The sequence below is a fragment of the Leopardus geoffroyi genome, chromosome B3, assembly GCF_018350155.1.
Source record: "Leopardus geoffroyi isolate Oge1 chromosome B3, O.geoffroyi_Oge1_pat1.0, whole genome shotgun sequence".
Classification (NCBI taxonomy): domain Eukaryota; kingdom Metazoa; phylum Chordata; class Mammalia; order Carnivora; family Felidae; genus Leopardus; species Leopardus geoffroyi.
In genome coordinates, this window is record NC_059337.1 from 60,846,984 (window position 1) to 60,870,029 (window position 23,046).

General features: G+C 37.4%; 1 protein-coding gene across 7 annotated transcripts in view; it reads right to left on the reverse strand.

Annotated features, from left to right (window-relative positions):
* SNAP23 (synaptosome associated protein 23) overlaps positions 1 to 23,046 on the reverse strand; it is a 36,856-nt gene that overhangs the window by 3,622 nt on the left and 10,188 nt on the right. For 3 of the 7 annotated variants that reach the window (XM_045448034.1, XM_045448035.1, XM_045448036.1), the window contains exons 2-6: positions 14,308 to 14,411; positions 13,476 to 13,517; positions 13,013 to 13,061; positions 11,944 to 12,061; positions 1,115 to 1,273 (exon numbers count right to left, since the gene is read on the reverse strand). In XM_045448034.1, coding sequence (XP_045303990.1) covers positions 1,115 to 1,273; positions 11,944 to 12,061; positions 13,013 to 13,061; positions 13,476 to 13,517; positions 14,308 to 14,364 — 425 coding nt within the window. In that variant the 5' untranslated portion in view covers positions 14,365 to 14,411. Of the gene's footprint in view, positions 1 to 1,114; positions 1,274 to 7,371; positions 7,405 to 11,943; positions 12,062 to 13,012; positions 13,062 to 13,475; positions 13,518 to 14,307; positions 14,412 to 23,046 lie in introns of all 7 variants that reach the window. The other 4 variants (XM_045448032.1, XM_045448033.1, XM_045448037.1 and 1 more) reach the window with 2 other exon arrangements.

Below are 23,046 nucleotides of genomic sequence, written 5' to 3' on the forward strand. Positions count from 1 at the left end.
GTTCTCAAAGAATGATCACAGCATCGCGTGGGAACTTACACTAATTCTCACATTCTACTACAGATCTACTGAATCAGAAACTGGAAGTGGATCCCATCATTCTGTGTTTTAATAAACCTCCCAGGTAACTATGATGTATACTAAGTATAAAGAACCATTGCTCTAAAACAGAGGTTGCAGGGCCTGCATGGCTCAAGTAGGTTGGGCATCTGACTCTTGATTTCAGCTCAGGTCATGATCCCAGGGTCATGGGATTGAGCCCTTCACTGGGCTCCTCACTGAGCGTGGAGCCTGCTTACGATTCTCTCTCTCTCCCTCTGCCCTCCTCCCCGACTTGTGCTCACGTGCTCTTTCTCTCTCTCTCTCTCTCAAAATAAAAAATCGAGGGGTTCTAGGTAGCTCAGTTGCTTAAGTGTCCAACTTTGGCTGGGGTCATGACCTTGCAGTTCTTAAGTTCAAGCCTATGTCAGGCTCTGTGCTGACAGCTCAGGCCTGGAGCCTACTTCAGATTGTGTGTCTCCCTCCCTCTCTGCCCCTCCCCCGCTTGTGCTCTGTCGCTCTCAAAAATAAACATTAAAAATAAATAATTAATTAATTTATAAAACAGAGGTTGCAAAACTCTGGCCCAAAGGCCAAAACTGGCATGCCACCTCATTTTGTAAATAAGGATTTATTCAAATACAACCATGCTCATTTGCTTATATGTTGTTTATCGCTGCTTTCACCCTACAACAGAGTTGAGTAGTTGCAATGGAGACTGGCCTGCAAAGTCTGAAGTATTTACTATCTGACCCTTTACTTTTATCCTTATAGGGATCTAGCTGACCCCTGCTCTCGATGATAATTTAAAACACAGTTTCCTATTTATAGAAGTAAAATATGCTTATTTAGGTAATTTTGAAAATACTGAAAAATGTAAAGAGAAACGAATCCATCAACGAAGGTGAACCACAGTCAATATTTTGTCAGAAGACAGATTTTCAAATGCATTTTTCAAACAGCATAAACACTATTTCTAATTGATGAGTTAGGGTTCGTATATAACAACACCCATCCTCCTGAGTAAGACATTCATTTAGGAAAGGGGTAAAAAAATCAGGAGGAGCTGGCATACCGTTTAATGTATCCACCGCTGGCTGTGCCAGTAGTTGCTTGTTGAGGCTGACCATTTGTCACTCGACCTGGCTGCTTAGATACTACATTGCTAGGACAGTTGTCTCCACCATCTCCCCATGTTGCCTTGTAGGCCTTACCGGACTCAAAGTTCTTTGTCCTATATAAAAGTCAGGAGTGTAGAGAGATACCGAAAAGCAGGAAGGGAAGAATTGGAATTATTAATGCTTTTTATTTTGAGGATGACCCTAGCATCCTTAGCATAAAAGCTACCTCTAGTTAGACCTGGATTAGCTATACTATGCTTAGTTGCAATATGGCATAGAAAAAAGATGAATTGTGTAAGCCTGCTGACATTAAAAAGTTTTTTTGAAGGTTCAACTATTTCCATGAAATCTTCATAAGCAGTTAGCAAGTTGGAAAATTCAATTATTTGATTTTTCAGGTTCCCCTAGCTTTTGCCAGTCTTTAGAAAAGAAGATTGTGGATACGAGGAAAAAAATTCCTTAGGACAGGTGTTCTCGGATGCCTTAAGAGGCTCCCTGGGGGGGCGCCTAAGTGGCTCAGTCAGTTAGCATCTGACTTCAGATCAGGTCATAATCTCATGGTTTGTCAGTTTGAGCCCCACATCAGGCTCTGTGCTGTCAGCGTGGAGCGTACTTTGGATCCCGTGTCCCCCGCTCTCTCTGCCCCTCCCCTGCTTGTGGTTTCTCTCTCCCAAAAATAAACATTAAAATAATAATAATAAAGAGGCTCCTTGGAAGGATCTTACAAGTTGATGAGAGATGGAAGAGAGAGAAGACTGAATGGGCAATACTCAAACCCTGGTGCCCTTTTATTTGAACCAGAATAGTTCCAGCTGATCAGATTTTTGAAGTTAGAATTTTGCATTAACTTTTAAAAAAGAAACAAACATCAGGAAAAAGGCATGAATTATTTCCAAATTGTACAGCCAATGAATAACTATCTTGGCCACACTGGTGGCAGTTACAAATCCTTTGATTCAGGGCTTTTCCATTTAAGAGTTTCCTTTTTCTCCTTAAAAAACAATAAGCCTGGGGTGCCCAGGGTGGCTCATGGTTGAGGGTCCAACTCCTGATTTTAGCTCAGGTCATGGTTTCAGAGTTTGTAAGATCAAGCCCTACACTGGGCTCTGTGCTGACAGCATGGAGCCTGCTGGGACTCTCTCTGCCCCTTCCCTGCTTACTCACATGCATTCTCTCTCTCAAAATAAGGAAATAAACATTAAAAAAAAATTCCTATATCCAGGCATCTTAAATAAAAGCATGTACTTTAGATGTAACTGATACGCCAAAGCCAGAATTTTACCATGGGATTTACTACTCAAATTGATAATAATGGCAAGAAAAAGAGCCTTTTAAAGTGACTTTTCAATGACTATTATAAAAAAAAATAATAACACAAATATAACTTTTTTATTAATTGTTTGGCTACGTATACTTGTCACTCACACAATTTTATTAATTAAGTCTATTTATTTATTTTGAGAGAGAGACAGCATGAGCAGGGGAGGGCAGAGAAAAAGGGAGAGAGAGAGAATCCCAAGCAGGCTCTAGGCTGACAGCAGGCCTTGATCCCACAAACCATGAGATCATGAACTCCTGAGCCAAAGTCAGGAGTTCGACACTCAACCAACTGAGCCACCCAGGTGCCCCTTCACTCACACAATTTTAATTTTTACTTTTCTGTAAACAAAAACAAAGTAGTGTATAGCTATAATATAGGCGTCTGATTTATTCCACATAATATGCTGATGAGGAAGTTTCAAAACTATAAAAGCAGAGGAGAGATTTTATGAAACAGTGGCTCCTTCCTTAATAGACGTTAGGATTCATTTTTGACAAACCTAGAATCAGATCTACAACCATTATCATTAATGCTACAGAAAGGTACTACTACTTTTTTTGTAAGGGATAATGAAGGGGTAAATCTATCTATGAAAACTAAAGAGCTAATCAAAGTGCCTTTCTTGGTTCCACGTTAAGTTCTCATGATCAATTTCCAAGTTGTGCTGTTTAATTAATTTATCACTAAACCATGTTAAATCTATCTTGGAACAAGGTGGGATATACCTTTTTAAAGTGAATATTTACATATAATTATCTGTTGGTTTGGTGAAACCCATTTACATTTATGTGTTGTTAATAAGTCACAGACAAAATTCTAAAGTAGAGTAATTCCTAGTAAATTGACAGCGTTATTATTTATTAGAAAGTTAATAACCAGAAATATTAATAGAATTAATATACATACAGCTTTTATCAGGATGTCAGATTGCAGAACAGTTAAAAAGAGTGAGGGCTGGAATCAAGTCACTGAATAAAAGACTATATTTCTTGCTAGTCTTAGTACATAAAGAGTAGCCCGGGGAAGGATTTGTGGGGCTCCTAGTCTATCAAGGGATATATATATATATGTATATATATATATATATATATATATATATATACTCTAACCTCCTTCTCAACCATAAAAGATAAGATTTGAAAATTCTTTTAACCTTTTGAGAATTCTTCCATCCATAATTAGCTATAAGGGGCTTAAGATGGAAATGAACTGTTTTAACATGATATAGTGAATAAGTTTCAGTTAAAGCATGATCTGTGTTATAAACAAAAAATCAGACTGGTTATCAAACCTTTCTCCCCTTAAGAGGACTGGACCCTTGGGGCGCCTGGGTGGCGCAGTCGGTTAAGCGTCCGACTTCAGCCAGGTCACGATCTCGCGGTCCGTGAGTTTGAGCCCCGCGTCAGGCTCTGGGCTGATGGCTCAGAGCCTGGAGCCTGTTTCCGATTCTGTGTCTCCCTCTCTCTCTGACCCTCCCCCGTTCATGCTCTGTCTCTCTCTGTCCCAAAAAATAAATAAACGTTGAAAAAAAAAAAAAGAGGACTGGACCCTGGAAGATGTTCGTCGAATATCAAGGGGAAAAGGTACAAAAAGTGGACTTTGAATTTTTCTTTTTATAGCTTTGCATTGGGATTGTCATGTTTACTTTCAAATGAGTTGGGGAAAAAACTGCACTCTTTCCATGCAGTTAGGACTATCCTGAATGTTTACCAAGAGGTGATTTTTAAATGATGTTGATTTTGTATCTTTATCTACCTGACCTCTCCAGGTCTCTTCAGCACCTCCACTCTACGTAGTATCTTCCAGTCGATCCTGCCGCTTGCCACGACCCTGGAGTTTGTGCCACTAAGTTGGAATACCTTGAAAGTTACCTGTTTTTAAGGAACTGTTGAGTAGCTGCCCATATAATAATAACAACAAAAGCAACAGTAATAAGAACGATTTTAATCTTATTTGTCTTCCTTCAAATGGTCTTAACCGCTTTAAAGGTAATTATTTCCCAAACTTGACTAGGCACAGTGCAACCTGGATGCCTGTGAACACACAGATGCATAAGTTACACACTGAAAATTTTGCTTTAGTATGTATGGAGTAGAGCCTGCAAATCTTTTGTTATTATTGTTTTATTGAAATTCAAAAGCTTATTTAGCTCCCCAGCCAGGGGTAAGGGACTGTGTAAGGACTTCCAATCTGTTATAGAAAGAGTATTTTAGTTACTCTGGTAGTCTGCCTTAGTATTTTTATACATTGGGACGGTAAGGAATTAATCTGAAGGAAGCAAAAGTATACACCAAGATTTTATTTTTTTAAAAAGCCATAAGATTTGTGGTATATTGACTTGAATCCCAATCCTAGACCTGTCTTTCCAGAGCTGTAGAGCCTTAAGCAAACTTCCATGGCAAGTGTCCTTTTTCTTATATGTAAAACTAAGATAAAATAAACATACTGTAGTTAATATTAATACTTCACGGGGCTGTGAAAAGATCCTGTTGATAATGGATGTAAACTGCTTTGAAAAGCATTAGTCAAATATTTTTATTCTTTGGCTTCAACCTTAACCTGATCCTTACTTAAAAGTCCATGCCTTTAAGCGCACAATTACCAACTGGCATGTTTACTCTTCTGGCCCATTAACACTCCCTAGCTTTGAGGTAGCTGAATATAGTTAGATTATGGCTACATAAAAAAACATCAGGCCCAGGTTGTTTTGGTCTACAATAAGAAAGAAAAGATTCTGATGTGTGACCGAATTCTTTTGCTTACTAAAATTTATGGTCTTTCTGGGAAGCAATTAGACATCATAATAAAACGCTTAAGCAAATTTATAATTTTTAAAATCATTTTTATCATTAAATTGCATTGGAATTTAATGCAATTAAATTATGATAGAATTAAGAATGCCATCTGGGGGATGCCTGGGTGGCTCAGTCAGTTAAGCATAGTAATCTTGATTCTGGCTCATGTCATGATCTCATGGTTTGTGGGATTAAGCCCCATGTTGGGCTCTGCGCTGACAGTGAAGAGACTGCTTGACATTCTCTCTCTGCTCCTCCCCTGCTCATGTGCGCGTATGCTCTCTCTCAAAATAAATAAATATACATTAATGAATAAAAAAATAATGCCATCTGGAAAGTTAGATTTATCCTGTCAGTTTTGAGGTGTCAAATAGTCTTTATCACTTTTTTTCCAGATAAATCCCATTCAAAAATAGCAAGTTTGAAATAAGGATTTGAAATATCCCTTAATCAATTAAAGAAGCTGTTGTAAAAGCAGGAAACAAGTCTCAAGATATGATCACAGTAATTTTAACAATTTATACAGTTTTGGTTGTTAACATTAACAGAATAAAAACAACAAAAAAAGCTCAATGTTAGCTATAGTTCTTTCATATCAAGAAGAGACCAACTAAATACCAAATGTAATGAGTACAAGTGTGTGTGTGTGTGTGTGTGTGTGTGCGCATGTATGTGTGTGTGTATGCGTGTTAGGTGATCAGGCTACAGGAAGGAAAAAAAAGGCAAGAAACAATGGACAGAAATCAAATGCTTAACCATCATCTTCACAGTTCCTATAAAGAACCAAAATTAAGGAGTCAGGGGTGCCTGGCTGGCTCGGTCACTAGAACACCCAACTCTTGATCTCAGGGTTGTGAGTTCAAGCCCCATGCTGGGCGTGGAGCCCACTTAAGCGCATAGCCAAACAAAACAAAACAATACTTAAGAAGTCAAAGACTATACTAAACAGTAGGCAGACTACAGGGTTAACTTTCATAAAAAATTAAGATTAGTGGGGCGCCTGGGTGGCTCAGTCGGTTAAGCATTTGACTTCAGCTCAGGTCATGATTTCACGATTTGTGGGTTTGAGCCCCTCATTAGGCACTGTGCTGACAGCTCAGAGCCTGGAGCCTGCTTCAGATTCTGGGTCTCCTTCTCTCTCTGTCCCCCCCCACTTGTGCTCTGTTACTCTCTGTCTCTTAAAAATAAACATTAAAAAAAATTAAAAAAAAAATTAAGATTAGTTAAGCTCTATATTAATTCAACATGAAACCAGAGCAAGCTAACACATGACATAATAGGAACTATAGAGCAAATTAAGAGAGAAAACCCTTACTTAAAGAACATTCAAATATGGTAACATTTTAAATTTATATCCCATCTTGTTCCAAATGGTATTCAAGATGACTAGATTGGCAATTAATTCCAAGTTGGTAGTGGCCTAAGTTATGGAGAATCCAAATCATTAGAAGCAACTCTTTAGGAGGAAAAAATCTTGATTCTGGAACCAGAAAGGCGTAAGGAAATAACAAGATAGGCTGAAATCGAAGTCCTATGGAGAAAGGTGGATTTAGCCTGAATTCCCTTACCTTTCATCAGAACATAGGATGAAGCAATTCTCTACAAAAATCAACTTATTTAAAACTTCTTAAGAAACTTCAGGGGTGTTTTTATTTTTAATCTCAAATGTTATTTAGTAAAAGCTTAGTTATCAGAGTCATTAGTCAAAGGGTCGCATTATAAATTAAGATCATTTTGTCAAGTCCATCTTTTGGCATACAGCACCCAGAACAAACTCACTTTACATTACACATCACAGCACAGTTTTAAAGACAGTCTCCACAATTCACAAAATCCATGCACATGCACAGAAAAGCCATTTGAAGCATCACCTTTAGATAGCAGGTTAACAGCTCAAACTGCGCCACAAGACTGCATCTTAAAGTTCTCTTTGATCAGTTACTGAGCTCGGGTCCTGATGTTAAATCTTCATTTTTAGTAAGCAGATTAGAAAGGAAGAGATTGAGAAGATGAAATGCAGAAAATAGTGAGTGCCAGTCAAACAGAACAGAAACAGGTTTAGAGTTCTAAAAACATAATGCATTTAAATTCCTGCCTGGTTTCACAGAAACAAGGAACATCTGAGAATCTAGATAAAAAGAAAAACAGGAAAATAATTTAAACCAGAGTATGCTTCATTTTTCCTAAGAATGTGTGGGTGATGATATTCTTACCTAAAATTATGAAAATTAGTATGAAGAGAAGGCAAAAACTAACGGGAGAGGTCCTAAAACTTTTTTTCTTGGTGATTACAGATTTCTCCTCATTATTTCTATTATATATTTTATTTGCATTTTAATTTTTAAAAATCTTTTTATACGTCTAACTCTCCCATCAGCCAACAAGTTTCTTAAAGACATTCAACCAACAAGTATTTATTGAACACCTACCAAGATACCAGGTCAGACACACACAAAAAAACAAGAGTAATGACAAATAAAACAGTGCCAGAGCTATGCCTTACTCATCTTTTTATCACCAGTGAGTAGGATGGAAGGGGCACTCAAAAATTGACTAAAATATAAGTCAGCATTTATTTTAACAATCAGTGCTGAATTTTTACACCTCAATATGACATAAGACTTGAACAGTAGAAAATCTCTAGTACCAATTTTGAAGCTCTCTAATAAGTGGTCCAGAATTACCAATTTATCTTCAAACTATGTGTCTGACATTATAAGCATACACTGAAAAGAGGCAAGTTCAGACAGAAGAGTACCTTGTCTGAGAATAGTTAAACTGAGATACGAGAGAGTTTACTATTATGAGACTTCCCATTTCAATTATGCTTCTTTCTAAACTCTTATTAATTAGAATGACAACTTATCGGGGCGCCTGGGTGGCTCAGTCGGTTAAGCATCTGACTTCAGCTCAGGTCATGATCTCACACTCTGTGAGTTCAAGCCCCACATCAGGCTCTGTGCTGACAGCCCAGAGCCTGGAGTCTGCTTTGGATTCTGTGTCTCCCTCTCTCTCTGCCCCTCCCCTGCTCAGGCTCTGTCTCAAAAATAAATTAAAAAAAAAAAAAAAAAAAAAAGAATGACAGCTTATCAAAGTTACTGTCAAAGATAATAGAACTTTTAAAAGATCTGTGCTATCTGTGCTACAGTTCAAATAGTAGCAAGCTAAGAGAATGACACTTATTCACGATTTTAAAGTTTAATCCTGGTAGTCCTTTAAATTAGCTAAAATTAAAATTCCCTTCTAATACAGGGTTCTGTTAAGTAAAACTATTTCCAGGTCTCTTTTGTTTACTGACCTGGTTTCAATGAATACTACTGAACAAAAGAAATCTCAAAGAACAAATCTATCCAATACACTTTCTATATAGAAATACATCTAACAATGGCAACAACAAACAAGTTCATTCTTTTCTTGCCAAAGTCAAGCAATGTAGCATATAGTTAAAAGCTGTGGCTGTAGCTGGTTTTGAAACTCAGCTCTTCCATTTCTAATGTAAGTTTTTTGTGCCTCTGTTTCCCCATATGTAAAATGGTGCTAAGAGGAGAATCTATCTCATATTAAGGTTACTGTTAGGATTAAATTTAAAGTGTTCAGAATAATAAGCGCCTAAATTAATAAAAAAGGCCCACAAATCTTATCCAAACCCTTGGATGTGAGACATTTTGAGCAGTACCACATAATCAGTAAATACCTGGATATTTCTGTAGTGAAGCAAATTAACACTTACATGAAGTGTGATAAAGATCATGAACAGTTTCAGTTCACATCACATTTTATAGCCTAATTAATGAGTTGTGGCACCACATTATGAGGAAAAAAAAAACAAACCAAAAACTTGGTTCTCGGAGTTTTTCAGATTTCTGAGTGGCAGATTAAGAGATTGTGTATCGAGTTTTTATTACTACCAGAATTACCACTAGCCTTATACGATCCTGTGTCCGCCTTTGAGAAGCTCATGTTATGGCTATTTATATGATAAGCCTAACTAAAACCCAGATTAGCAGATAAAATTAGAAAGATCAAGACACTGGCAGGAATAATAGTAGACAGAGCTGAGGACAAGAGATACCATAGAGGCCACGGATTTCATGTTATAAGAAGAGAAAGGTGCAAGGAAGGCAGTTAAAGTTGGACATCTTTAAACTAAAATATCACTCTCTTCCCTTCAGGGAAAAATCCTTCTTGTTATAGGAGCACCTTAACTCTTATCTGTCAAGAAGTGCCTTCCTCTCTGGACCTACTGAGAAAGGGTTCTCAGAGGTGAGAGGCTGCAGACAACTTCAGGACCATACTCTACCTTCTCTCTCACCAGTGTCCCAGAAAATCCTGCCTATGCTTGGTTCGAATATACAAAGTGAGATAGTACTTACTAATAATTAATACTTCTATAGCTCCATTCCCTTCTTATTATATCAGATCATCTTAGGATTCACTGCTCTTTCTGTTTACCAACCCTAGACTCAGAGCTGATTTTGCTCTACATTCTAGGGAGGTCTTCTTTCTTCTTGCTCTTCTCCTAATAGGTAATCTCAAGGAAATTCATTAGACTTTTCTCCTCTGGACTTTTTTTTTTTTTTTTTTTTTACATTTATTTATTTTTGAGAAACAGAGTGAGACAAAGCGTGAACGGGGGAGGGGCAGAGAGAGTAGGAGACACAGAACCTGAAGCAGCCTCCAGGCTCTGAGCAAGCGGTCAGCACAGAGCCTGATGCGGGGCTCGAACCCACAAATTGTGAGATCATGACCTGAGCCGAAGTCGGACACTCAACCGACTGAGCCACCCAGGCGCCCCTCCTCTCTGGACTTTCAAGAGGATACACAGAACACAGGAGAAAAGCACAAGTTTACAATCCATAGTTAAGAGTTTAGATAAAAATGGGGCACCTGGGTGGCTCAGTCGGTTAAGCATCAGACTTCGGCTCAGGTCATGATCTCATTCATGGTCTGTGGGTTCGAGCCCCACATTGGGCTCTGTGCTGACAGCTCAAAGCCTGGAGCTTACTTCGGATTCTGTGTGTCCCTCTCTCTCTGCCCCTCCCCAGCTTACACTCTGTCTCTCTCTCGAAAATAAACATTAAAAAAAATTAATGCATTTCTAATGCATTTAGTGCATTTCTAACTTGTTTGCTTAAACCATCTGCTAAACCCTGACTGTCAAGTCATAGTTATTTAAATATACGCTTTCAGAGAGTCAAACAAGGTCCAAACATGTCAACAGATTTGTCTTAAAATAGAAAGCCAATGGACAAAACTACTGTCAAATCTTAACTTCTTACGACCAAAACACTAAAGTTGACCAATAAACAATTCTATATTCTTTGGTAGAAATGGCTAAGAATGCTGTCACATGAAAAATTATCTATAAGTATGACAATATAACAAAAGTTCCCCCATTCCTAACTCCTTTGAGAAGTAAAAAAGCTGAGACAACTAGATGAAGTACTAATGTTTATGAAGCTCTTCAAAAATGAATTCTCTCAGCAGTAAGGGTGGTCATTCAATTTCCAGGCACTGTCATTTCAACTAAGGGTAAAGTTCAAAGTTGTTTCGTTAACAAACAGAAGGGAAGATAATGGTTGACTGCCTTAGGTAAAACCTCATCTTGGTTGAAATACACAGAACATTCGTCAACACCATGGAGTTTGGTTTACCAAAGAGTAAGTAGAGAATTTAAATATTCATAATGGAGTGACCAAAAACAATGATCCCTTTCAAATATAATCTTATATACCATACACAAAAAGTTTGAAGACTTTTCATCTCCTAGTTTATTAGAGACTTCAAATTTTCAGACTTCTTTGATTTTTCTTTGTGTTTGACACACAATCAATTGCTTTAAAATAAATTCCCTTTGACTTACAGTTTTTTCTCTAATCTCATTAACAAGGCCTCACCTCATAGGCCTAGATTATAAAAGGTTCCTAACCAGTCCCCTAGTGTGCAGTTATATATTCCACTCCAATCCATCAACCCCTCAGTCTGCCTACTTATGTCTTATTTTTCACTTCTACTCTATATGAATCATGCAGCTAAGTCAAGCTTCTCTATAATTTCTGTTTACATTAGGAAATGCCCCCTAGTTCTTCCATGTCCATCCAAATCCTTCTAACACTCAGAGTCCAACTCAAGTCCGATCTCTCCCGTAAGATTTCTCCAAACCAAATTTTATCAGTTCTGTACCCTTAGCTTTAGCTGACATGTGATCTAGCACTATTATTTATTTTTTACTTCTCTGCTATTCTTCCTCATATATCTAACCACATGGTAGGTCTTTTGAAGACAGGATCCAAATCCTTTCCTCCCTTGGCAATCCCTCATGTGCCTACCATAAAATATATATTTTGTTAATACTCTTTGTTTGAGAGGAAAAGACACTAATTCCATCCTGCTATATATTATCCAGATGTAAATTTCCTCCATTATATTTCATACATTATTAAAAAATGAAATTGCGACTTGATCCCAGAAAAGACCAAATTTAGGCCATGGTTTTTAGTGAACATGCCCATTTTCATGAAAAGTTTGATCTGCCTGAAGGAAAAATGGCTTAAATTTATCTCACAAAGTTCCATATATAGGCCCAGTCACACCTCTGACCTTATCGGAGGGGTGGGTGGGGATGCTCTCACTTTAATTTTAAAAAGATCTTGATTTCTCAACTCACCTATTACATGGGCAGACACAAAGGCCACAGCACTTGTTGAGTTCTGTTAAAGTCTTCTCTGCCTCTCTCATGTCTTTATTTATTTGGTCCATGCCTTCTTCTATGCGGTTTAGTTGTTCTAAGAATAAGGTCGGGAAGTTACATTTTGTTTTACAGTCCCAGTACCAACCAGAAAACACTATTATTATGAATAGCAAACCTCAATTTTGAATCCACCAATAATCCATCATCCCAGTGACTGTATCAGTGCCAGAAAGTACTACATATTGTCCAACATGAAAACAATCTTTCACAAACTGATTTTGAGGCAGTGGCCTCTTACTGTGGGAAGATTTGTTCTAAAGAAATTTGTGTAAGAGGAGCATGTGAGAGTTTTTAGAGATCACCCCTGAACCCAAATAAAGTATACTTTGACCAGACCAGGTCCCTAGTGTTTTATCTCTGGATAAGTTCAAAACCTGAGGGCTATTGTAAGTCTAATAAAAACTAGGCCAGAGGGGCACCTGGGTGGCTCATTCAGTTAAGTGTCCGACTTCAGCTCAGGTCATGATCTCACGGTTCACAAGTTCAAGCCCTGTGTCGGGTTCTGTGCTGACAGCTTAGAGCCTGAAGCCTGCTTCAGATTCTGTGTCCCCCTCTCTCTCTGCCCCTTCCCCACTTGTACCCTGTTTCTCTCTCTCAAAAGTGAAAAAAAAAAAAAAAATTAGGCCAGATTGCTCAGGGGCAACTCAAATAGAATATTTCCAAGCTCACCCAAATCTAAACCTGTTTAAGGTCTTAACCTGATTTCTGAAAAGGATGCAAGAATATCATAGTATCTAATGTACATATGACATATGCACACAATAAATCCTGCTACTGGACAAGTACTTGGTATACAATTGGGCACTGTCATCCCCACCTCAAATAGGCAATTAACACGACATAATTCAGAAAAAAGTAAACCTATCACTTTTATCTTACACAGAGAAGGCACTCCCCAAGGCTTAATTTTCAACATGGCTGATTTGAAAGGGCTTTCTGGTATTCTAAGTCAAATCAAGGGTTTTTGCCAATGACTGCAACTCACCCCCTTGTTCATCCAGCATAGTGATAGTCTTGATTCCTGCATCCTGAGACTAAAAGAAGGGAAAAAAGCTGATAGCACTAAAAAACAAAAGCAACAGAAACAAAGACTACAAGGCCTAATAGCAAGAGATAATCATTTAGAAACCTAAGTTCTCAGAGGATTAAAGCTACAGAGAAAACTAATATCCCAAACTAACTTTAACTATTCACCATGCCCCAATAAAATTAAATCACTAATTCATGGTGAATTGATGTTCCTTATCACATTCTAATACTGTCAATGGGAGAAACAAAAAAGGTCCATTAGTGTATGGTTTGACAATTTCAGCAACTGCTGTTTCAAATAATAAAGCTTACTGATACCATATCCTTCTGACTCTTAACAGAAATCCCAGCTTATGCTATCAAGATCCCTCTTATACAATTTCTGTACTTAACTTTAATGATTAAAGTTTCTTTCTTACCTCAATGGCTAAACCCAGCATTCTCCTTGTGCTTTCCAGAGACTAGGGAAAAATATAGGGTTTTAGTATTCTAAAATATGTAGCCAAAAAAAAAAAAAAAAAAAAAGAAAGAAAAACCTGATCATATATTCATGATGCTATTCTATTTTTAGATACTGCCAGCCCACCCAACCTTCCCTTTAAAATAAACAAACAAAACAAAAAAATAAAGTTGAGCACTATAATTTTAGTTATTTTCTTCCTACCAGGTGCTCCATGAGAGAAAATTTGGAGGGTAAAGTTAATGGCATTTATAAAAGTTTAATGTAGGCAGAAATCAAGGTATATAACACAGACATCAGAAATTCTGTTAAATTAAATGTTTTCAATTCCTCTAATTTAGAGTATTTTGTTGTAAGTAATTGTTAAACAATGACTAAAAAAAAAAAAAAAAACAACACAAACCCAAATTGCTTTCATTTATTTAGCTTTTGGTGAGCTGAAAAACTAAGGGGCCAGCAATGGCATTCTGAGGCAAATGCATTCTAGGACATAAAGTGATGGGGAGGTCAAAATGGACTTCTAAGAAGGTCCTTTCATCCCTCAACTGAAAGAGAATTGCTGGGGTGCCCAGGTGGCTCAGTCGGTTAAGCATCTGACTTTGGCTCAGGTCATGACCTCATGGTTCTTGAGTTCGAGCCCTGCATAGGGCTCTGTGCTGTGGATTCTGTGTCTCCCGCTCTCTCTTCCTTTCCCCAACTCATGCTCTGTCTCTGTCTCTCAAAAATGAATAAACATTTTTAAAAAATTAAAAAAAAAAAAGAAAATTACTTATTCCAAGTAAAATATTTACCTCATCAGTAACCTGGTGGGCTCTCAGCTGAATTTCTTCTGATGACAGATTATCCATGATGAATTAAAACTTTTGATAAGCACAGGAACTGAAACGTGGATATTCTGTAATAATAAGGATATAAAAAAGTTTGAGCAAAGAGTATGGATTTATGGAATTCAGGATACTTATCTGGAAAACAGGATAAAATAACCTATCTGTATCTTTATCCAGCTAGTTATCTATCACAGGTGAGGAAATTATGGCCAAGGAAGGATAAATAGTTGGTTAAATGCTAATTAGCACCAGAGGAGAACCTGAAACTCAGGTTTCAGGACTTCTAGTGAAATGCTATTTCAAAGAGGAAAGTGGTTTCTCTACTTTGAGGACCACATACTAGAAGACAAGCTTTAAAAGATTATTAAAATAAATTCTTGGTTATAAAATGTTCTTCATACATTATTTGAATACGAAAAAGCAATAAGGTGAAGAGTCTAAGTTAGGTAGTATTCCATTAATAAAGTAACAAAATTCAAAGTCATATGCCTGAAGAACACAGGAAACATTCTAGACATGTGCCAGTTGTCCAGGCCACTAATTAGAGAAAATGAATTATTTTCATTCTTAACAAGAAAAGGGTAATGTTAATGTAGAACTCAGAACAGATTTTTCACAGTGGATTCTCCCTTTCCAATTATATTGTTTCTTGTTTTAGTGAAGCCCCTAAGAAACGCAAAAATTCTTTCTCCTATACATAGTAATTTAGTAACTCATAACTCAGAAAGAGAAGATTCATAGACATTCAAACTAAACACAAAACAGTTACTAGGTGTTATTCAGTACTACTGTTGTGTACCCCTCTTTGAAAAGTCATATGGAGTAGTAACTACTGTGTTACACCTCTAGGTTGCTTTCCTTTCATTACATTTGTTAGCTTTGTGTTATTTTTTTTCTGTTATTACATTTTTGAAAACAAATTTTACCAAAGCTCTGTGTCAGTGACACAGATAAAGTTCTGAATTTACCCTCAGGGAACAAGGGTAATGATTGTCATGAGTTTGAGGGGGGTGGGTAGTGTTACTGGCTTCTAACAGGTAGAGGCCAGGAATGCTGCTAAATATCCCATAATGCTCCTAGGGACAGCCCTTTGCAACAAACGATTAACTGGCCCCAAATGTCAAAGTGCTGAAGTTGAGAGGCACCCTGCCATGGAGTATACTCAATGACCGGTAGGGAACCTAGTTAACCAGGAATATACTAGACTAAATCCTTGGAAGACAGTGATTTTGTTATATATATATATATATATATATATATATATATATATATATATATATATATATATATATATATGTATATATATATATGTGTATATATATATATATACATATATATATATATATATATTTTTTTTTTTTTTAAATCTCTAACACCTAATATATTGGATCTGACAGTTGGTACTCCAGCAAATGTGTGCTGAATGAACACATAAGCAGAAAAACAAGGTGCATTCTCAAAATATTTATGTAGATTTTAGAAACAAAGCTACATATACCAGTAGCACTAAGCCTGCAATTATCCACTAGAAACACAAAGCAAAAATTGCCATTACAAGTGTATGATCTGAAATGGCTTGCTAGTCACACACAAATCTTTTTAGTCACATCCATAACTAACCATCACTTTTAGTAGAATCATCACTCATAAAACAAAAAACAACAATATTATATTCTCAGTACAGAAAGGCACTGCATTTGGAGTCCTGTTTATTTATTAATTCCTATCGTGGCTGTTTTAGGTTTAATTAAGATTTTGAACATTTACTAAAGCCTTTAATGCTCATGAAAAAATGATTATTAATTACTATTAGTAATAAAAAGTATTACTGCAAAAGCTACGGATTTAATTTCATATCTTGCTTGCCACTGTAGGACTCTGGTTCTGGCAAAAGGTTCATGTACTAAGATATATAATCAAGATACAAGGTCTTTCTTGAATTAAGAATTGTTCATTCATAGGTAGAAGCATAAATAGGACCACATGCTTTATTACTTTGACCCTTTAGCTTTATCAGAGATATGTTCATGCTACAGTTTTCTCTTCTGTCAATCTTTTATAGTTACAATTATGAAAAGAAAAGTTGTTTTTGTAATCTCTCACCTTCAGATTTTTGTACACCTTTCATTTCTATAATACCTCGTCTGCCCTCCCAGGTAACTTGTTTCTCCATTACTTTCAGAGCCCCAACAAGATACCCTTCAAAGCCTGCTCTTACCAGGCAGAATGCTCCAAAGTTGTCTATACCTCCTCAATGCCCAATAGAACAAAAAAGTGATATGAAAAGTAATACATGCTAATCAAGCAGTGCCTGGAAGTGATATCCTTAGTCAAGTTTCCCAATACAGTGTCCCATGGGTAGGAATGTATTTTGGGCATATGATGCCCAGATCTCTCAAATTGTATAATTTCATAATTCTACTCCTATTTGCTATCTTCCTATCCTAGTGAAAATCGGCAAAACACGTAGGTTGAAGGAGAGGCTTGAATGTAAAACTGACCTCTGTCAAACTAGAAGATTCCTTCTAATTGTACACACACACACACACACACACACACACACACACACACACGAAGGCAGATACAGTTGGGAGGCAGAAATGAAGAATCACTCCTGGCATGGCAATGGACTCATTTTGAGAGACACAAACTTTGGTGAACTCAAAGTTCTGCCTAGTATTTCTTTTTTTCCTCCCCTGAGCAGATGGCGCACAAGACAAGAAACAGACTTATGTAAAGTTCTCACACACGTTTGACAAGCTGATATCAGAACACAGCTGCCTAAGACCTCTACTCTAGATTCTTGAGGGTGTTGAACACATGGTTACAGTAAAAGGGAGTAAGAGAGACAAAGCAGAATTATAGGGGAAGGACAAAGCAACAATACTTCCAAGGCTCTTATTAGCTTTTACTAAACTGCTCTGAAGCGTCAGGCAGGGTGCAACCTAGAATTAGTTATATAGCTTTACTCATATTTATTATTATCTCCAGGAGTTTTTCCTTATGGAGTCAGGAAAAGACTACTCAGAATGTTGTAGTAATGAGAATTAGAGGGAGTGCCTAGTGGCTCAGTTAAGCCACTGACTCTTGCTTTCAGCTCAAGTCATGATCCCACAGTTCATGCATTTGAGCCCCATGTCAGGGTCCATGCTGACAGTGCAAAGCTTGCTTAGGATTCTCTCTCCCTCTCTCTGCCCCTTCCCCGCTCACTCTCTCAAAATAAGTAAATAAACTTAAAAAAAAAAAAAGGGGGGGTGCTTAGAGCGGCAACTGAATGGCTCAGTCGGTTAAGCGTCTCATTTCCACTCAGGTCATGAGCTCACAGTTCCTGAGTTCAAGCCCTGCGTTGGGCTCTGTACTGACAACTCAGAGCCTGAAGCCTGCTTCAGATTCTGTGTCTCCCTCTCTCTCTCTGCCCCTCCCCCATTCACACTGTCTCTGTCTCAAAAATAAAACACACAAAAAAGTTTTTTAAATTAAAGCTGGGGGAGGGGAAGGAAAATGAAATGTCTCTTGACACAAATATCTCATTAAACTCTGTCTTCGGGGTGCCTGGGTGGCTCAGTCAGTTAAGCATCTGACTTTGGCTTACGTCATGATCTTGTGGTCCGTGAGTTTGAGCCCCACGTCTCTGTGCTGACAGCTTGGAACCTGGAGCCTACTCAGATTGTGTCTCCCTCTCTCTCTGGCTCTCCCCTGCTTGTGATCTGTCTCTCTCTTAAATGTAAAATAAAACATAAAAAAATTTTTTTATTAAAAAAAAAAACCTTAGTCTTCTTATATATAATCTAACAGGTTAAATGTGTGTCATTTTTGTCAATATTCCTGGAACTTAATATACTACGCTAATTGTGAGTGTAGTATATGCTCCCTTTGAAAGATAAAAGCAAGAGTTTCCCTAGCACTTTTACACTGTATCTCCCTTAATTTGGTTAATTTGGGCTTACTAGAAGACTCCTAGTTTACCTTAATTTCTTTTTAGAAACTTCGGAGTGGGGAAGAAGAAATGTTCACTGAGTACCTTAGTATATATCATGTACCCTACTAAGTACTTATATACATCATTATCTTTACTATGCCACCTTATAGATGGGCAAAATAAGATTCCAGTAATTTGCCCAGGGTGACTGAATCAGTAAAGAGCTGATTTACTATTTTTATTTTTAAGAGAGAGAGAGAGAGAGAGAGCAAGACTGAGGGGAGTAGGGGGGAAAGGGGCAGAGGGAGAGAGAATCTCAAGTAGGCTCCACACTCAACGAGGAGCCCAACACAGGGCTCAATCCCACAACCCGGGGATCATGACCTGAGCCAGAATCAAGAGTCAGACGCTCAACCCACTGAGCCACCTGGGTGCCCTGTTTTTTTGTCTTGTTTTGTTTTGTTTTCTTTTTGAGCAGACTTATTATTCAAGTATGGATACTCTGAAACCAAAGATAGTTCATGGTCTGGTAACTAGTCTTACTGTTGGATGCATCTTCCCTTAACAAACATCAGATGTTATGAGAACTGTTGAATATCAGAAAATAGACTAACTACCCTACCTGACGGCTCATTCTGAAATTTAACGTAAATATATAATATACATAATATACATATAATAAAACCATAAAAATTCTTCAACAGATTCAAAAACAGTTAAACTAAAGGAAGAACTGTGGTGCCTGGCTGGCTCAGTCAATAGAGCATGCAAATTTTGATCTTGAGGTTGTAAATGGGAGTTCCACGTTGGGTGTAGAGATTACTTGAAAATAAAATCTTAGGGGCTCCTGGGTGGCGCAGTCGGTTAAGCGTCCGACTTCAGCCAGGTCACGATCTCGCGGTCTGGGAGTTCGAGCCCCGCGTCGGGCTCTGGGCTGATGGCTCAGAGCCTGGAGCCTGTTTCCGATTCTGTGTCTCCCTCTCTCTCTGCCCCTCCCCCGTTCATGCTCTGTCTCTCTCTGTCCCAAAAAATAAATAAACGTTGAAAAAAAAAATTTTTTTTAGGGGCGCCTGGGTGGCCCAGTCGGTTAAGCGTCCGACTTCAGCCAGGTCACAATCTCGCGGTCCGTGAGTTCGAGCCCCGCGTCAGGCTCTGGGCTGATGGCTCAGAGTCTGGAACCTGTTCCCGATTCTGTGTCTCCCTCTCTCTCTGCCCCTCACCCGTTCATGCTCTGTCTCTCTCTGTCCCAAAAATAAATAAACGTTGAAAAAAAAAAATTTAAAAAAAAAAAAATTTTTTTAAAAAAAGAAAATAAAATCTTAAAAACAAAATTAAAGAAAGAACTAGAAAGACAAAAGTTATCATGGTTTTCAGCTGTTTTAAAATAATTAAGAATCTGAAATTACATTAATTTAGGGGCACCTGAGTGGCTCAGTTGGTTAAGAATGCAACTTCAGCTCAGGTCATGATCTCACAGTTCAGGAATTCGAGCCCTGTGTTGGGGGGCTCTGTGCTGACAGCTCAGAGCCTGGAGGCTGCTTTGGATTCTGTATCTCCAACTCTCTCTGCCCCTCCCCCACTTGTGCTCTGTCTCTCTCAAAAACAAACATTAAAAAAAATTTTTTTAATGAAATTACATTAACTTTGAAAATAATACTATTGGGAATAAGGGATATAAAGAAAAAAGTCTTAGAACTGAATCAACAGGAGTTCGATGTCTTCACCGATAAAAATCAGGAAGTAATAATATAATCAGGAAGTATATATATATAATATATAATAAATATAATCAGGAAGTAATCAGGAAGAGTAATCAGGAAGTAATCAGGAAGTAATGGAAGTACAGCACTTTATCATTACTATTATTTTTAAAGATTTTATTTTTAAGTAATCTCTGTACCGAACCTGGGGCTCAAACTCACAACACTGAGATCAAGAGTTGCATGCCCTTCCAACTGAACCAGCCAAGCACCTCACACACAACACTTTAAATCACCACCCATTTCAGTGTCCTGCTAAGAATAATATACCAGTGATTTTATATAATAATTCATTTTATACTGGAAAGCAAAGATTTTGCATTAAAATATTCTACCAAGTTAGCTTCATGACTTATTCCTTCTTAATCACAATATAAGTTGCTCTACAAGTTACACCCATATAGTTTATTATTGTATGATAAAATTTGTGGTTCTTTTTGGCATAGTTTGATAATCAATGTATTTATATCAAGTGGAAATTTCTGTTCATAGCAGGCTAGCATAGGAACTCCAGCATTCAAATTCTGGCCCCAAAATGTATTTGTTGTATAACCTCGGGCAAGTCAGCTAAATCTATTAAGACTTGGTTTCTGCATTTGTAAAATAGAGATAACAGGCTCTTTCTGTGAGGATTAAAAAAAGGTGATCCATATAAAGTGCTCATTATTGGTGCCTGATGCATGGCTGGTATTCAAGTGTGAGTCATTATTTTAATATTATTAGGGAAGCAGAAAGACATAGGCAAAAGAAAAGCCAAACAATGTTAAATATAAGTGACATTAATGTAAATGCAATTGAAAATAGCTACTAAATATTAATTGTTCCATCTTTGAGGCTACATTTGAATATTGAAGTTGATAATACTGTATGAGCTATGTATCTGAACTATTTTCAGGCCAGTCATGAGTCTGCACATGTCAAGACAGATATTAAACAGGTTTAAATTAAACCAAGTTTCCGGATGATAGGTACTTATCTAGACAAATATATATATAGTTTGCATGTCTAAAAAATTAAAAACTGCCCTAAAATGTTTTTTGTTTTTTTTTCTGGCTAAGGCCAAGCAAACACAAAACTACACAAAATGTTGAAGGTTATTATATAAACTGAACAAACTAAGACTTAAAAAAGTCAAATACTTGCTATAACTACTGAGACAAAGAATATGGGTATAAAAAAGTCTAGCAGGAAATCATCAAAATATAACTAACGGCTGTGGTGGTAAAATTGAGTGATTTTTCTTTTTTTCCCAATTTACCAAATGATCTGCATTGTAGTTATACTACTTTTAAATTTCATTCATTTATTTTCATCACAAATATGATAGCTTATGACAACCAAGAAAACAGACTTATAAGACTGGAGAAAACAAAGACAAGGAATTAATTTTAGACCACATTTCATAAGCATAATGATCAGTTCTTAGCCTCTCTTGAGAGAAATCTTCTGTTGGTACATATTCACAGTAAATGTATTTGTGGAAACATTTCCATCCATTCACAGATGATATAAAGGTATAGAAATGATACAGAGGTATAGAAATGATACAGACCGATTGTCCAAACCACAAAGGTATAGAAATGATACAGAACGATTGTCCAAAACATTCTGCTAACAGATGTTTAGAGGAAAGGCCCTTGCTAAAGTTTGGCTGGGAACCATACTTCATTCACATTAGGTGGCAGAAATGGGTTCTAATGAGCTCTGAATAAGTTCTTAGTACTTTCACGGCAAAATACTAAGAGGTGGATAACGCAGAGTTCACAAAGAGGCAGAGAACTTAGCTGGAACAGAGAATTTACAACTTCATCCTGGAATACAGCCAAACTCCTGTCATGGCCCCTCACCTCCAGTGTATTCTCCTTCTCTAACCTTCCTACCAACAATGAGAATCCTCAGGGATTCAAAGAAAATGTATAAAATTAGAAGCCATTTAATAGGTAATCTGTAGAATGTGCTTTAAAATAATTCAAAGGTGGGGAAATGGCTGGGAGTACAGAGGAAACAAGATTGGCCACGACTGTTGAAGCTGGGTGAATAATACATGAAGGTCATTATGCTAATCAACTTTTTATTATGAATTATTATCAAAGTATCCAACATATACAGTTTTTTTTTTAATGGCAGCTAACTTTTAATAATCTTTACTCACCATTTTGTAAATCTAGATAGTAGAGGATTGAGAAGATTCAGAGTAACTACAAGTTAATACTTATAAACCATTATACATGCAAGACACTATACTAAGAAATAAAATACATATGTGTATTATAGATATACACACACACATTCCTTTAATCCTTACGATACTCTCAATCCATCTAGGCTGCTATAAAAAACAACAACATAGACTCGATTTATTAACAACAGAAATTTATTTCTTATAGTTCTGTAGGCTATAAGTCTGACTAAGCTCAACATGCCAGCACTGGTCATATTTTCATGAGGGCCCTCTTTCTGGTGCAAACCTAATGCCTTACGTGGTGGAAGGGGCTAGGGAGCTCTCCAGAGCCTCTTTTCTAAGGCACTAATCCCATTCATGAGGGATCCACCTTCATGGCTTAAGCACCTCCCAGAAGACCCATTTAAATACCATCACACCAGGAATTAGGATTTCAACCTATGAATTTTGGTAGGAAGACAAACATTTAGTCCATAGCAAATACTATTTAATTCCACATTTTACAGATGTAGGAACTTAAGGAACAGTGAGGTTAAGCAACTTCTGCAAGGTCACAAAGAGCCAGATTCAAATCTAGGTGGACCGATGCAGAGGATGTGCTGTTACATACATTAAAAAGAGGAAAATAGATATATTGTCAACTCATTCAAATGTGTAGCAGCTTTGCCCAAAGAAATGCATATACATGAAGTCCCTGCTTTTCCCTTTTCAAGTAGCAAGTCTAACTCCAGGATTAGCGCACATGTTACAACAGTGGTTCCCAGTCTTGGCTACACTCATCACCTAGAGGCCCAAGCTACACCCCAGACTATTTGAATCAGAATCTCTGGGGGGTGAGAGCC